The 16711-nt window shown below is 39.7% G+C and overlaps 1 protein-coding gene across 2 annotated transcripts in view; it reads right to left on the bottom strand.

The window, feature by feature from the left end:
* usp43b (ubiquitin specific peptidase 43b) overlaps nucleotides 1–16711 on the bottom strand; it is a 58943-nt gene that overhangs the window by 11405 nt on the left and 30827 nt on the right. For both annotated transcript variants that reach the window (XM_068337705.1, XM_068337706.1), the window contains exons 5-8: nucleotides 13415–13550; nucleotides 12281–12425; nucleotides 6629–6791; nucleotides 3900–4011 (exon numbers count right to left, since the gene is read on the bottom strand). In XM_068337705.1, coding sequence (XP_068193806.1) covers nucleotides 3900–4011; nucleotides 6629–6791; nucleotides 12281–12425; nucleotides 13415–13550 — 556 coding nt within the window. The remainder of the gene's footprint in view (nucleotides 1–3899; nucleotides 4012–6628; nucleotides 6792–12280; nucleotides 12426–13414; nucleotides 13551–16711) is intronic.

Raw genomic sequence — 16711 nt, 5'->3', positions numbered from 1 at the left:
ATGCTGCCCTTTCCTTCTAATCTTTACACTTTCTGAAATAATTACAGCAACACAAAGAACAAGGAGAACAAATTGGGCCATCTTGAAATGCAAGACTTGCACCTGATATTCTGAGCTCACAGCAGTTTATCTTGAATCAGCATGTAGAAGTTCAACATGAAGTGCAATGTTAAAGTTTTTATTCCCACTTAAAGCACCATGTCAAAGAAAAATATCAATAAAAGTCTCGATAATCAGAGAACATCCTCATCCACTCTCAACCGGACTGAAAGATCAGGAACAAAGACAGAACACATAATCCCACTCATTTCTTTCTGCTCCTCCGAAACAGGCTTACAATACTTAGATTGGAGGTTTCAGGAATGAAGGAGTGCTTTGGGAAAATGAAAGCGACCTCCTCTCTGTTCTTATGAAATCTAACATGTAGCTGCCGGCTGGGCTGAAACACAAACACCCATCACGCAGCACAATCTGTTTGATTACAAGGACAGTGCTGAAGGAGAAAACAATATTGAAATGCTGAACCCAAGAATCCACTGAAATGCATAACCCATACAGGGAGGTTATGCAATATGTGGGAATTACTCCAGTAATACAATCTAATATGATTTTCTATCAGTATCACTAGCTGCAGAAATACAGCATCAGACAGTATCGATGTTATTTCATTTTCTGAACACATGCAGAGCTGTGTAAGTATATTAACTTCTCCTCAGTGCTTCAGCATTGGGTGTTTTTGAGCATTGTGTCAGTAAACTTTCATGTATTGAATTTCCAAAAAACTCATGAAACCTAACTGTACTGTATGGAAACCCCCCCCCCCATAATGCCAGAGGATGAGTCTAAACTCAAACACGCTTTCTTTTTATTAGAGATTTACCCTGGATGACTATGAATTCTGTGGAAAGGTTTGCGTGTCCACGCAAAGGCCACCCAAAGGGGACCACATGAGTTATTCTTTCTCAATTGTTTCTAAAACCATGAGAAAAATATGAGGGTTAGGATGTGAACATCTCCCAAAAGGGTGGTGTTTGGTTTCAACAAGAAGACGACCATGTTGTGTGGGATCCTTTCTTTTAGCTTAGCTTGGCACAAGGCTTGTCAAACATTGGTACGCACGGGACGGGACTTCAGCAGGATTTAAATAATAATCACACTTGAGTTAATACTCTAGATGTTGGCTTTACTCCAATACTAATAATACAACAAAAAAGGATTAAACAGTATTCCTTCTAATATAAGATCTTGTTACAGCCAGTATGATTCTCCATTTCTGTTAGCTGAGCAAAGAGGACAGGGAAATTTTAAACTTGAAGTCTGTGAAGTTCCATAAAAACAGTTGGTACCCACAGATTCAACGTAGTGAAATGTCATACCCAGAACCATATTTAACACCATTTCACAGGTTTATGTGAACATTTCAGTCGTGGTTGCAAGCAAAAAGTGAGAGACTGGTTTTGTATCCGACATAAAACTGAGGATGGATCCCTTCTGAAGTTACTGACAGCTTTACATTATAATATGTGTCATTGTGGGCTCAGGAATTTTGAACTGTTCAGAGCAAATTTCTAAAATGTGAGCTGTTCATTTGTTGGTCGATATGAGTATACGTGTATATTTTCCACCCTTTAGAGGCAGATGATGAGGACTATGTGAGAACAATAATAAGTAATGTGTGAGAAGGAGAAAAAATCCGAGCGCCCTCTCTGAGTATAATAATATGTGATGTAATAATATATGAGAGAACCCTTGTCCTTGTCTTGTTCTTCCTCTCTTCCTGCTCAGTGGGACTGGTTGTGAGGTGAGGAATTTCTGTGGCATTGTTTGCGCCTGACAAAGCAAAAGATCTCCAATTACAGCCCAAGCAAAGGACACGCTGTTTCATTATGTTGTTGGTTTGAATATGTCTCCAGACGGGGTCAGGTTTTTCAAGCTTGTTGTACTAAAATGCTCTCATATCGCTCTGACTAAGCCTCATATCAAATCCAAACACTGTAAAAACATCATCCTGCTCCGGTTTGCAGCAGAAGTCTAGATAGAGCTGGTGTGAATGTGCAGGAATGCTGGTCTGAGAGCTAACATACAGTATGTACGGCAGATGGAGGTGCAGGTGTGCAGCATGTTACAGACATCTAGCAGCTAGCCAGCAAATGCTTGAATATAGATGACTGTGTTGTGTTTTGCTTTTTCTTGCCTTTGAGTTGCAATTAATTGGTGGATTTTTTAATTATCAGAGATCAAGCAATGAATTTCTTTCATTCATGACAGAAAGTGTATTATTACTGCATTATGGTGGCATTTTGTATATCTGATTGTACCTGTAATTGCACAGGAAGCAGTTGCCATCAGATTATCGTCAAATGTCATTGGAGCTCCAGCAACAAGGTTTTAATGAAACTCATTAAAAAGGCTTCATGTTCTGATAATCAGCATTAAAATTAACATATACTTGTTTTTGAAACTGCTGTGTGATAAAGCCCCGTTTTAATTTAATTTTTAACAAAGTCTACATACGGGAAAAAGCTTTTCCTTAATTCCACATTAAACAAAAGCCATCAGGAGAAGTATATTGTCATGGTGCCAATAAATTTAGTTACTTTTTGTTTGGCGGTGGGAAATAATTATTGAAATTATGCCAACACCATGTCCAATTTGTTAAATAAAAAATACAGAAGTTACAAGATGTGTCAGAAAAATTAGCGTTACTCTTTTATAGGTAAAAGTTGTTGCCATGGGAAAAAAAAAGAAATAAAAGAGCATGTTTGTAAACCATAGAAGCAGGAAGAAACACGACCTCCATCTCCTTCTGTGGGCGGAGTTTGTTCTGTCCTTAACCAATCAGCTTGCCTCAAAATAGTTGGGCCAGTCACACAACATTAGAACATCCACTGGTGCAGTCCAGGCTTTTCAATATAGAATATGATATGCAAAACAATAAACGGTATTAATAAATAATAAGAGTTCCTGTCTTTGTGGTTGATGTTGTTGATGGTTGCAGGATTTACAGAGGTTTTGGAGATAGAGTCAGAGAGGCCAGACTGAGATGGTTTGGACATGTCCAGAGGAGAGATAGTGAACATATTGGTAGAAGGATGCTGAGTTTTGAACTGCCAGGCAGGAGGCCTAGAGGACGACCAAAGAGGAGGTTTATGGATGTAATGAGGGAAGACATGAAGGTAGTTGGTGTGAGAGAAGAGGATTCAAAGGACAGGGCTAGATGGAGGAAATTGATTCGCTGTGGCGACCCCTGAAGGGAAAAGCCGAAAGGAAAAGAAGAAGATTCATGTTGGACTTGTCATTTTTTTTGTCCACAGAGCAAATTACACTGTGCACTCCATCCAGTGGAAGTAACAGCACACACATTCTTTACTGAAGTACTTCTATTAGTGTGGAAAAAGGACTGGTAAAAGCAAAAGTATTGATTCAACTCCTTTATACAAGTGAAGAAATAATACAGCGTCTGCCTTGCACTCAAAACACAAAAGTAAGGACTGGTTACTCAAAGCAATGGTTTCCATTGGCCTTTTGGTTTAAGCTAAACTGATATCATACCGATAACATTAATATCAGCGATCAGGTTTCTGGCACATGCTTCCCTTCTGGTGTTTTTACTTGTTTCTTTACATCATCAGCTCACACTTTTTTTCAGCATACGAGATACTTACAAAATGACCAAGTTAAGAAGATCTACCTACTAAAAAATGCAAAACATATTTATTTATATATTTATATTTCATTTCCTGAGTTTACTTGGAACGACTGGCTCTGAACGGAATCAATCAGGGATGCGTAGTTTGGGCAGTAGCTAATGACAGGATTTTACTGGTATGGTTTTATTGTTAATTTAAATGCTATTTTATGGTTTATATAATGGCTTATTATCATTAAATAACCATTACCTGTGCCTGAGCACCGCTGATCATCAGGTAATAAAGTTTGCTCAGGAGGCTTTGCTGCAGCTGGTCCCAGGAAATAGACCGGTCCTCCCTCATTAGAAACGGAGGTCCAAACCTACAACAGGAAAGAAAAATATTTTAACATGAGAGATCAGAGCACACAACAGGACCACACCTCTCCTTTTACTATTGTAATGTAAATAATAATTTATTAGCGGTACATATTCTTAGTACAGTTTCTGTGGGATAAATTTAAAGATGAAATTAGATTCCTAACGCAAATTTCGTTTTTAAATGACAAAGTAGGTAAAAAAATGTGACAATAGCTGATAACATAAATACCCCCCAAAAGATAGGTCACATGACACATTAATCATAATTCATGCAATGAAGGGCAGCCCTCCATTGCATGCTTGAGATTTATTAGTGTCTCACGCACGCACACACACACACACACACACTGAACAATGGCTGCAAAATGTGTATTAATCTGTGGGATTCAATGGTGCTGAACTAAACGTTAGCGTTGTAGCTTCTAGCTCACTTTTTCAATAGTTTCAATATTTTTTGTACATCTTTCTCATGGCATCACAGATAAACACCGGTAAAAAAAAGTCACTCTTCAGGATGGCAAGAATTATTCTGTGGTGGGTGAGGAGCAAAAGCTACAATGACGAGCAAAGAGAAAATGTAAACAAAAAAAAAGAGGGAAAATGACTTATCTCTGCTGGAAACTGCTGAGAGCAAGAAAGGAAGCAATTCCATTCTTTCAGTTAATGCTTTAGTTTGGCATTTATTTACTTAGTGTGCTAAATTCAAAGGGCTTTAACATCATGTTAGCAATTTTCCAGCTTCTCATCCCAACAACAAATGTCCTGCAACTTCATGATTAATACAGAATTATTCCTGATTTTTAATGGGATTATAAGGGGATATAGCCGGAGGCAATATCTATTTTTGCCTGCCTCCAGAGTCATGGGACTCATTATCAAGTTTCACTATGGAGTTGCATGACAAGACATCAATCTCATCTCACAGAGGTGATCATCACATATAAAACATGACATTTTATTAAGACCTATCAACTGCTGTCTTTCAGTGTCACAGTTCTTAGAAAACAATCAAATATGGAGCCTTCACACTGCCCTGACTTTCTTACACACAATTAGAGAGAGAAACAAGCACATGACTCCAATGTCCTTTACTTGGCACTGAGAAGTCCTCCAACTGTCGTCTGACGACTCCATAGGTGGGTGGTTTGATCAACAGTGGTGAGGCGTTTGAAGAAGAAACTGAGATATGGATGAGATTGGACTTTCCCACAGCTGTCTTGGCAGGGCTCACCCATATCGATCTCTCTGGACCCAGGAGATCAGAGTCTGAGCACTATATCGTGCCAGATGTCAGATCCCTCTCCCGATTGATTTCGGACTTTGAGACTCATCTTGCAGGGAGATGTGAGACCTTTACGCAACATGGTGCTAACATGACCTTGATGCGCTACACCAGATGTGAGCTCTATGTGCAGTGCAGTACAAACCTTAACGAACTACAAATCAAATCAGAAAAGCAAAGTGTTGACATTCAGCTGAGCGTCTGACCTCCTGTTTAGTTGCTGCTTTCATTGGATGCACTTCCAGGCCAAAAAGACTAAAGTGCTGGTCGATGTAGCTAATGCTAGCTTTGGCATTCTAGACGTGCATCATAAACACCCCAATTCAGCTAAATCTCCACTGTGAGTCAGGAGGAAACTGTGAATGAATGAAAAGAAAACTGAATTTGACTAAACCCATTCAAAATAACTCGCCTGAAATGTATTCAAATCCAAACAGACTTTTTTTTGTGTGCTTTTTTCTCTTTCTCCTCCCTTACCTCTTTTATCTTGCTTTTACTGATTTCCTTTTTTCTCTTTTAAAATTACTTTATAATCTTCACTTATTTTCTGCGCTTGATCATTCATTTAGGCTGCCGTTACTTGCTGGAGCTGGTGTTCTACACGTCTTCATGATTGTTTTTTAAATGCTCCAGCAGGTTAGTGACGTATGATCTCTGCTGCTGAATTATAATCTGTTTTCCCTCGTATGTCTCCTGCAGTTACGCTCCCGTCTCCGTCGTCTCCCCGGATATTACCTCTGCATTCTGCGTGACTCAGCATTTGTAAATGTCTCTTTAAACATGTTTCAGAGCTATGTTTCTTTTAGCGATCAACTAGTGCATTATAGTTATACATAACTACAAAGTGACTCATTCGTCATCCTTTACTTTAATGAGGTGCTGGAACACAGCTGCTCTGTAGGACATTTCAGTCCAAACGTGGCTGAATTTCCCTGAGCACAGCAGTGCTATGCAGACACAGCCTTTCACTTGCAAAGGTAAAATGAAGGCCCACTGACCCTAAAATAAACAGTCTCTCTGCCATTGTTGGTTTGGTGACTGCTGGCCAGGGACATGATGCTGAATCAGCAGAGATTTAGCTGTCAATAGGCTTTCTTCCTGGCCTTACACTACAACAGACCTTCAGAGCGGCTGGCTTTTGTTTACCGGGATTACAGGCAGTTGGACAAACGGGGTTCAGTCAAATAGCACATTTTTTGGATATTAGGGCATGAGAACAATGGACAACCTGGTGAAAGTCAAACCCTGGGAAACCCGTCTTTCTGACCTCTGTTTGCTGAACCATTACTTGACTGTCTTGTGGTGATATCCGTGATATGGCCATTCGATATGATTACCTAACAGTGTGTTGGCCTGCCCCTGCAGCGTTGCACACCAACAACAGGATCTTCACCGGGACACCCTGATTGAGGAACTCAGACGACAAAGCTCCAGAGGAAGGTAACCTCTGACCCTCGGGGCCAGTGGAGTACGGAGATGATGGGAGGCTGTGATGGTACCCTGGCAAAAGAGAAAGGACACGCTTCAATGTCAGGAAGGAGGTTTAAGTGGAAAAGACTCTCAGTCAGTCATATGACAAGTAGGGAGGAGGCCGTGAATGGCCCAACATGCTGTTTACAAAATCACAATATAATATGAGTTTGTCGAAGTACTTAGATTTCAAGAGCCTTTAGGATTAAAAAAAACGTATATGTCAAGCAGCTCGTATCTCAAGGTCCTACTGTAATACGAAGGTTATTGAGTTAACCACTACTTCATTCTGGAGATATGTCACAATGAAGACACTTTATCTGCTACAAAAGATTCAGGAAATGCTAATTAGCTTTAACAGTATAATTTAGTGACCTCAATGGGTAAATGTGAGCAGATAAAAATGAGTCTGACGTGTGATAAGTTTTTATATAAATCTAATGTAACCTGCATTAGTTTCTTCTCTTGTGTGGGCACCGATCTGACTGGTATAACAATTTCAAAAATAGACTGATGCCTTCAATTTTACACTGATTGCTGACAGCGTGCGACAACATGCATTCTCTCCATGAAGAGAGAATGAACTTATTTCATGTTTTAAAAATGTGATCATTGAACTTAACACCTCAAACAAGGAGCACGGAGGAGAGCTGGGATGCATAAAGTGGTGAGGCAGCAGCTTTCTATTTAGGGAACAGTGATTCAGAGGGGAGAATAGATAGACCAATGGCTGCCTGCACTCTCAGCAGGAGGTATTATCAGATGCAGCTTCAGCTCCACATCCTGTCCTGGTAGGGCGCCAACCAGCACTTCTCTCCAGCTCTCCCTCGTATTTCACAGAAGTGTGACTGACTGAGTGAAAAACTGATCCTCTGTGAAACGTCGCGTCACGAAGCCAAATTCTCTCCAACCCTCTGAGCTTTAGCATGCAGGTCAAGCCCTCAGAGGTTCATGGTGATAAATCTCATGCTAAATAAGACGGCAGGCGCTGATATTGATTGACCGTGGTGACTGCAGCTTCCCCAAACGTTTCATTAAACTCCGTTGTTTACACCTGACACATGATTCATCACTGACAAAGCAAATGCCACTGCTGAGCATCCTGTCCGCTGCGTTTCCTGTGAAGTAACACTCCTCTGCATCGGCTTGTTCCTCCTCCGACAGAAATAATTGAGGTGTGAAGATGTTAAGCTGCTTGCTGTACCAAGGCTAAGACCTTTTCAGAACTAATCAAAGTGTACATTTAAGTGACGAGGCTGTAACATTAAAACCTATGATTGTGGTGTCTTGACCCTCAGCTTTAGAGTAATGATAAGTATGCGCGGCTTTTCATTTATTAATGTCGCTCTAATCAAGCAAGTGATAAAACTTGCTTAAATCATACGCTTCAAATTAGATGAGCAGTGACTTCTGACAGCCGTGATTAATGGGGGAAGAAATCTCATTTTGAACGCTCTGTGAAAGATGTTCATGAAACAACTAAAACACGGAGGTCACCTCCTGGCTTGGGACGGCAAGATTTATACAGGCGTGCTAGGGAGGAGACCTACTGCTCATTAAATAATTTTTTATGACTCACTGTCACTGTACTGTTTCCAGACATTGATCAAGACTCCCATCACTTCACTCCTTTTTTTTCTAACCTTGTTTACAGGATGAATAATGGTGGGATAATGGCGTGTGTGTGCTTGTATGTTGCAGAGACGTGATTCAACACTGTGACAAATCCTGTAGCTCCACAAAATGGGATGGTCCATGTAAAAACAATCATGGGAAATGGGTGGCACACGGACACACACATACAGATATAAACACACTCCACAAATTCAAGTCCATGATGATGCTCATTTTCAAATAATTCAGAGAAAGTGTAAAAGTCGTTGAACCAATCAGTCCAACGCGATCAGGCCTTTCTGCTCGAAACCACAATATTTATTTGTTTACACACACCAGTGTATTGAAATGAAAATGACAGATCATGAAAATGACAAATAAATGCACATTTTTTCCCCTTTTTTTGATAGGTTAATTCTGACTCACCATGAATTTTAACTTATGTAATTGATCGGGTAAATTAGCTGCAGAAAATAATTCCTGGATTGAGAATCCACCTCGTGATGCTAAAAGAAAGACGTGTGGTAGTAAGTAATTAGGTTATTTTAAAAGAACAACTGTGCTCTCATGTGTGTGTGTTCCAAAATTCAATTATCAAAATGAGCTAAAATAGTTCTCAGTGCATAACTCTGTTAAGGAATGACAGTTCCTTAACTTAACAGAGCTGTAATTATAGTCACAAGAACCGACCCGACCTAATAAAGCTACCCAGATCATAATTGGCTAACACAGAAAAGTTCTCACTGGGTTAAAGAAATTAAATATTCATGACTCCAGACATGTAAGTGGATCCATTCCAAAATATAACCCTTTACTTGTCGCTGTTATGTCATGGTAACAAACAAAGAAACTAACAATCCAAGATTTAGAAGCTGAGTTGAAAAATTTCACTCAAAACCTCAACAAAAAATGTTGTTAGAGGCGCTGGAGGAAAAATCTCAGGATAAACAAAAAGATTAGGATTAGTCCTTTGTGCCTTGAATGTCTGAACCCCGTCTCCTTGCAATCCATCAAATAGCTGTTACCACAATGGTGGACAAAGTGACCGACTGCTACTGCCACCCCTGTAATAGTGGTAGCATGGCTAATGAATGACGCAGCGTCTCTTGAGGCACTCAGATCCAGGCAGTAATTGTATTTTCAGGTTTTTGCTGAATTGTTGGCAGAATCCTTTGTAGCGAGGTACAAGCAGGATGGAGCACATACAAACCCTGGGAAATCCTTCTGGTAAACACGACAGAACCAGTTTGTGGGTCTGACTGACGACTGTGAATCAATCACATTTTCTTTCTACATCATCGATCATTTGGAAACCTAACTGGTTAAAAACTGAGGGAATTGAGAGAAACAACGACGTATTTGATATAAAAAGCTGTAGCAGCAACAGGTGAAGCTCTTTATGTGCAATGTGGTAAATGTCTAGTCATTTAACCTCCCGTCTGTTTTATATCATGTGTAAAATTGTTTAACAAAAGAGCAGGCCATTAAAATAAGCTCAATTCAAACCGCAGCAGGAGGAATGACCTCATTTACGTGAAAACTGGGTGACAAATAAAGAGGAGAAAGACTCTGTTCTCTGTTTGTAAGAATAGATACTTAAGTGACAGCCAATTCGGTCGTGCCAGTTATTCTTTATTCCAGTCTCGTCCTTGGCACCATTACTCGCCACAGTGATTATGTTCTTATTCATGTCCCGACTGTCAAATCCCACTCAGAAAACACTAAGATTTGTTATGGATTTCTTAATGCAAATCGTGATTACTTCATTACCAGACAGGGTGACCAGTGAAACCGTTGCAATCCAAATGCAAAAGGACATGAAGGTTTAATGAGGTCTTGTCAAAATACCTAGATTTTCAATAGTTTTACGTTGTATTAAATAATTAGGAGTGAAAGCCTTAAAGTCTGTGTATCGCCTGCAGCTCAGTGACTTGTCCTGTGCAAGAAGACCTTATACAATTCAAGAATTTTATACATATGATCCTGAAGGTCCCAAAGTACGTTTTTGAAGTTCTTGTTAAACGTCACCAGATCTCGATGATGACGTGTCGTATGTCGTGAGTGTGTACGAGTGCGAGTTTGTATGTTCTCCCTGTGTCAGGTTGGGTTCTCTCCAACTGCCTTTCACCTCCAAAAACATACAACTTGTAAGAAAAAGCCATTATATATTGATCGTAAGTGTGAATGTGTGCATGCATGGGATGTCCAGGCCATTGTAAATGACAACTGGTTCTCAATTGACTTACCTGATTAAAAATAAAGGTTAAAAAGACCTTTAGTTTAAACATTTCTGTGACCAATCAAAGTCTGACGTACCGGGGGGATGACTTCAGTGCAGCAGTGAGAATATGTTGTAAGAGATTAATTTTAAGTACAGCAGGGAGGCTGGGAGTGAGAGCAGGAAGGTCACCTCAACATCGGTTTGCCTTTGGTTTGATCCGGGAGTATTTGGTTTTTTCATTCAGGGCAGACTCTGCACCTCTTTATTGAGTGCCTCATGCTGTCTCTAACAGTGAGTGAGTTACTATTGCCTTGAAATTTACTGAATGCCAGTGAAACTCAATCAATCAAGGAGGCTGCGGTGAATAACAAGGAAACTGGCGAGGGATAATAAAACAAGGTTATCCTCAGATTTCATTCCACAAGACGTTCTGCATTTGTCAGGAAGAGGCTTTCTTTAGAGTCCATACTTGACAAGTGGCTTAAATGCTTTAATTCCAGGAGACATAATCCACAATTCCTTAGCATTGCCACTGCACATAAACATAGCTTTATTACCAAGCCCAGTTGAGAGTTCATTCTATTGCGTATCCAGCAGATGGGGCTTCACATCTTTAAGCATTTATGGATAACTGATTAAATCTCTCTCAAGAATCAGGGCCATTTAGATTCTATTTAGCTATATAAATAATTCAATGGAAACCAAACGGATTTTATCAGTTCAGAAAATGTGAAATGTGCTTTTACTATCAAAACAACTTTATTTGGGCTTTTTGGAATCCCTTCATTTAAGTTGTTGAATGAAAGTAACAGAATACCAGTATATTTATTCTACATCATGGGAATAAACTATGGAGATAGCAAAGAGGAATTCAATTACATGAAGTGTTAGCGTTAGTATTTGCCTTCATCAAGTGGTTATTACCTTAAATGGTTTGTTTCACAATGCATATCTGATGACATTGTCCGATATGTATTCTCCCAGGGCAGCCTCTAAGCGTTAAAGACAGGACAATCTACAAAGCACAGGAAAGTGTTGAGTGGTGATGTAAAGTTTCCATATCAACGCCTCCAGGCTGAGTCAATGAGAAGTCACCCGGGGGGTTTAGACTGTGCCAGCCAGACTGTCAGGGGGGCCTCCTTTAGGCAGTACTGCTTTGTGAAGCCATTGAGCAAAATAAATTGAGGCACTAAAAGTCACATTTTTCAGGTACAACAGCTACGCTAACACAGTGCTGGGACTACACTTGGAGTCCTAAGAGAGAGGACGACGGAGCAGAACCTATTTGTTTACACCAACAAGCAAGAGGCAAGGGGATACTACACAGTGAAGTACTTCTGAGGACACATTTTACATCACTGGTTGAAAAACAGATGAAATGAAGACATAAATCTGACAGTGTGAGAGAAGTCTGCATGGGGAGGAGGACGGGGGTGTAATTGACTGCGCTCCATGTGAAGTTATACACTTCTTAATGTGCTCCCAAAGGGCCTCCAGCAGTAAGGTGCATTCCCTGTGGGTTTCATTAGGCAAAGAACATTAATAAAACTGGTTTGTTTGCTTACAGATCTGTGTCTACATCCACATTAAAGCAGGGATAAATATTAATGTAGTACCACAAGCTAGTTATACTGAAATACAGCATATTGTGATGCAACTAACAACAGTGCGATAGACCTCAGACCTGAGATCCGCGCAGAGCCTCCTCTGATGTAGAGGGGCGGAGCCTGGAAGGCATAGATGACGTCATTCTCAGCTATGCATGTCAGATCCTCCTCATCAAAGAAAGAGCGCTGGAAGCCTGTGGAGTAAACCTCGGTCAGGATAACCTGGAGGCAATTAGACACACAAACATGTGTTAGCTTCCAAATAGCAGTACAGTACATGTATACTTCTAATAAAATTTCCATAGTAATGGAACACGGTCGCCTTAATATTAGACGTTGCATACAAACAGTAAGCACGTATGCAGAATATAGACTGAACTAAAAAAACAACACATTTTTACATGGTTTTATCTTGAATTTAACTGCCATGGAACAATTTCCAAAAAATATAGTTGAAATAAATTATTTTTTATCAATCTAAAATTGCAGCGGTACCTTTAGATACAAGCTGCTCAACATACAAAGTATTTGAGACACGAGCCATCGGTCTATTTATGTTTTTGTTCAACATGAGTAAAATCTAAGATGTGAGTCATTCTTCAGGACACAACCGCTAGCTGGTGGATGGATACAACATCAGCTCAGACCGGATCTCCTCTTGTATGAACTAAACATGCAGGTTGTGTGTTCTTGTGACTTTTACAATTCTTTTATTACTGTTTATGTAACTTATATGTAATGAATCATGCACAGGAAGAGTATGCATGTCTACTGGTTGATAAAAATATGTTTTTTTTCATAATTTAGAGGTGTCATTTTTACAAGTTTGGAATGGAAAAAATTGATTTTACTTATCTTAAAAGTGGAAAATTTGTTTGACTGACGAGCTCAGTCACCAAACGGATTAAATTTGTATCTCGAGGTACTACTGTACTTCATTTCTGCAAATCAGATCCTTGGGATGGTTGCCACTTTAAAAAAAACCCTTGTTTAAGTACACTTTACTGAAATTATCCAGAGTAATGTATTTTAGGCATGTGATCTAATGTAAATCTAAACCAATGGCATTCACAGAAAGGTCATGTATAACACAAATAACTTTAAATACACTGTAATCTATTTCAGAGATGGTGACTGCACCGCTCTATAACCGCCATTTACAGTTTGCAGCATGAAAACAGTCCACGCTGGGCATTTATTCCTGATGTTACCTGGTCTGGGGACAGTTTCCCCTCATCAGCCACCATCTGCCTCAGGCAGGCCACAGAACCGAACAGAGGCACAGCCAGCCCGACCCGAAGGTACCGCTGCCCTTTGGTGCTGAACACCAGAATCACACACAGCGGCCTGCCACAGACAAAGACACAGATCAGGGATGGTGGAAATAGAGCGACCTGTATTTTCATTTCTGTGCCACTTCTAAATGAAGGCTCCTCTACGGCCAGGAAGGGACAACAGAAGACTTCCATGAATAAATCAATACATTTTAACATTAATAATAGATCATTAGGACTAGGTTTTATACGTGCCAAATAATGGAATCTCTGCTGCATTTTTAAAAATGAGGAGTGCTTGGCTCTGACCTCTTCAGAGGCAGCGCTGACATGAGCATGGTGCTGGGACATAAAGGCTTCTTTTAATAACAGCACACAGAGGAGATGGAGAAGAACTCTATATCTACCTGTGGGAGTGAACGACCTACAGGGTGCAGTGGCACAGAACGCCAGAGGTATTACAAAAGAAACTGATATTTTGGCACCTCAACCTTGGTAAAAACAAATACGATAGAGAGATGAACTTGACTGATCCCTCACAAGAATAAAATACAGAAGTAACCTTTAAAAAGTTGAGGACTCCAATTCATATTGATGAGAATTTGATAAAACATCCAGTATAAAGGCAAGGGTTCATTAGACTGAAAACAGAAAACCTTTAATCTACAGGTTGATGTAAAACCCTGAGGCACACAGGTGGATGAATACAAACAGTCCATATAGATACACAGACTATTTGATCAACTATAAACCTGTAAATTTATAAATGTGTGCAAACAACAACAGCCCAACTGGCTGTATTTTTGTCACCCACCCTCTAAACCAGTGGTGTGTTTTTGACCTTTGCTGCACACTGAACCTTTTGTTTATTTTGAAGGGGACCTGCTGACCTGGCAGCCATGGATGGGAATCGATGGGTGTATAGTGTTCTGGCAGCTAATGTTCGACTCGTGGGTGTAGCAGTGGTTCTCATGCACGCTCACGTATGTTCTTGTTTGGGCTTAACCTGTCTCCTAATTCAACTTCCAACACGTAGCTAAAGCTTTACAGAGCAGATTAAAGAGTGACGTACAATTAAAAAGAAAACTAAACCGAGATTGATCATTAACAGTCTTTGCTCTATAATTCGATGTGGTTACTCACTGAAAAAAACAGACAGAGCTTTCAGTAATGCTCACATACGGGCTTCAAACAGACGTCGAACAGCCTAAATCTAAAACATTGTGTTTTCCTGATTTAAGGTAACAACTCTATAATTAGGTCAGAATGGCCCATAAAAATGTGTTCTTCATGCTCTTTATAGCCATATTATGTGTCCCTGTGGTCCAGCGGCACATGTTTATAGCGCTGATGCTGGTCCAGAGACCCACGGTTGGGCACCGCTGATTTAAGCGACCCAATCTGTTTATTTTCTTCACACATATTGTTGTATTTTGACCCTAAGCAATGAAATGATACACAAATGTGTAGCAGGTGTAACACATTTGTTCTGTCCCAACTGGAATCCAACACAAAGTTGACAACATCAGTCATCTACATTATTATAAATGACTCAACTACAATTATGCAGATGACTCATTTTTAGTTTTGTGTTTATTTTTTAATTTTCGAGTGATAAACAGGGCTCTGTTCAAAACATATGTAAAACCGATTCTGTAAATAGAAGTGACATCGATAGATGTTTACGCTGCAAACGTGCTCCTTTGTTAATGATTACATTTAATAGCTACAGGGCAAGCTACAGTATACTTACAGTGTAAGAGCATACAATCACCACGGGGCACAGCCTAGTGTTTGGACTGCCAGGCAAAAAATACGGCTGATCTGGCAACATTACGTGTTTCTGGCTCGCAGACATGACCTGACTTGGAGTGATCTGAACCCCTCACACAGATAAATGCACAAAAAATGCTTGAAAGGACAACCTATCTGTTTTCTCCTCTGTTTATTTCTTCAGAAGTGTTTTCTATCACCCTATTTGCCACAGAAAAAGCAAAAAGGAAAGTAGATAAATATATACTCTGGATTTGGCAATCTGTCAGCAAAGCTCTTAAAAACATTTTTCCCAAATTAGAGGGTATTGCTGGCCAAATCTGTATGAATATCAAAGACTAAAAACTAAAAGTAGAGAGTAACTAGGAGAAAGAGGAGGCAACCTTGGCAAACTGTAAAAAAGTGACACATCTCTGGTGTCAGTCATGAAACAGATAAAGTTTAGCACAAACTTGCCTGAATGTTGATGTTTACTTTTAGGTCAAACCACTGATGATGTCATGATTTTATCTGCACTATGAACTGAGCTGGTGAGCTTAGCAGGAACAAAAGGAGGGTAAACAGCAAGCTTTGTTATGTCCAAATGGAGAAAAATCCATCCATCACAAACTATCATGTCATTTTCCAATTTTATTTTGGGTGACTGATTTCTTGGCTGTGATCAGCAGCATGGACAAACAAAACAGATAATGACGTGCATTATATCTTCTGTGTTTTCTTTACATTTGGATGCAGTTTCAGATAGTTTATGGATATAGATGTGAAGGAAAAAAAGGTGCAAACAAAGACAAAAAAAAAGAAGAAAATGCTGCCCTTGTGTTTTGATGTTAGCAATAATGTCACAAAGAACAGTTGGTTATATCCACATTTACACTTCACATTTACTAGTTACCCCATCACGAGTCCCTCCTATCGCCCAACATGTTTAATATTGAAATCTTTGACTCATCCACAAGTGGGCAGCCACTTGCGGATGTTTTGATAACAATGTAAAAAAGACATCGAAGTACGAAGGGACTGACAATGTGAATTGGACAAAAATATTTTCTTACAAACTACAAATTAGTCTATATAGTTCTTAAGTAAGATGTTGGCTGTAGAATTATGTTAAAGCTACAAATAAGCAAGCTCACTGTAAACTATAACTTTCTCAAAGAAAGAACAAACATTTTTCCCAAAAAGTCAATCACTTTCTTTAAGTAATGTAACGGCCCACGGCTTCCCCAGATGGCTTCTTGTACAGGTTCTAGCCTTCAACCCAATAAATGGCTCACAGTTAGAACTTGGTCGCTAACAGTCGAGCTCCACCAGAGTGTACAACCATCAACACCTGAGATAGTTTCCACAACATGTGCAGGATTACAGTGACAACCAGAAACCAGTGCTGTCAGCATGTTGTGGGTATTTATAAAGGTTTGAATTATTATTATTGTATTTAGTGAAAGCCAGTTTTTAGACTTA

This window comes from Antennarius striatus, chromosome 16, assembly GCF_040054535.1.
Source record: "Antennarius striatus isolate MH-2024 chromosome 16, ASM4005453v1, whole genome shotgun sequence".
Lineage (NCBI taxonomy): Eukaryota > Metazoa > Chordata > Actinopteri > Lophiiformes > Antennariidae > Antennarius > Antennarius striatus.
This window is presented reverse-complemented; position numbering and strand designations above follow the sequence as displayed.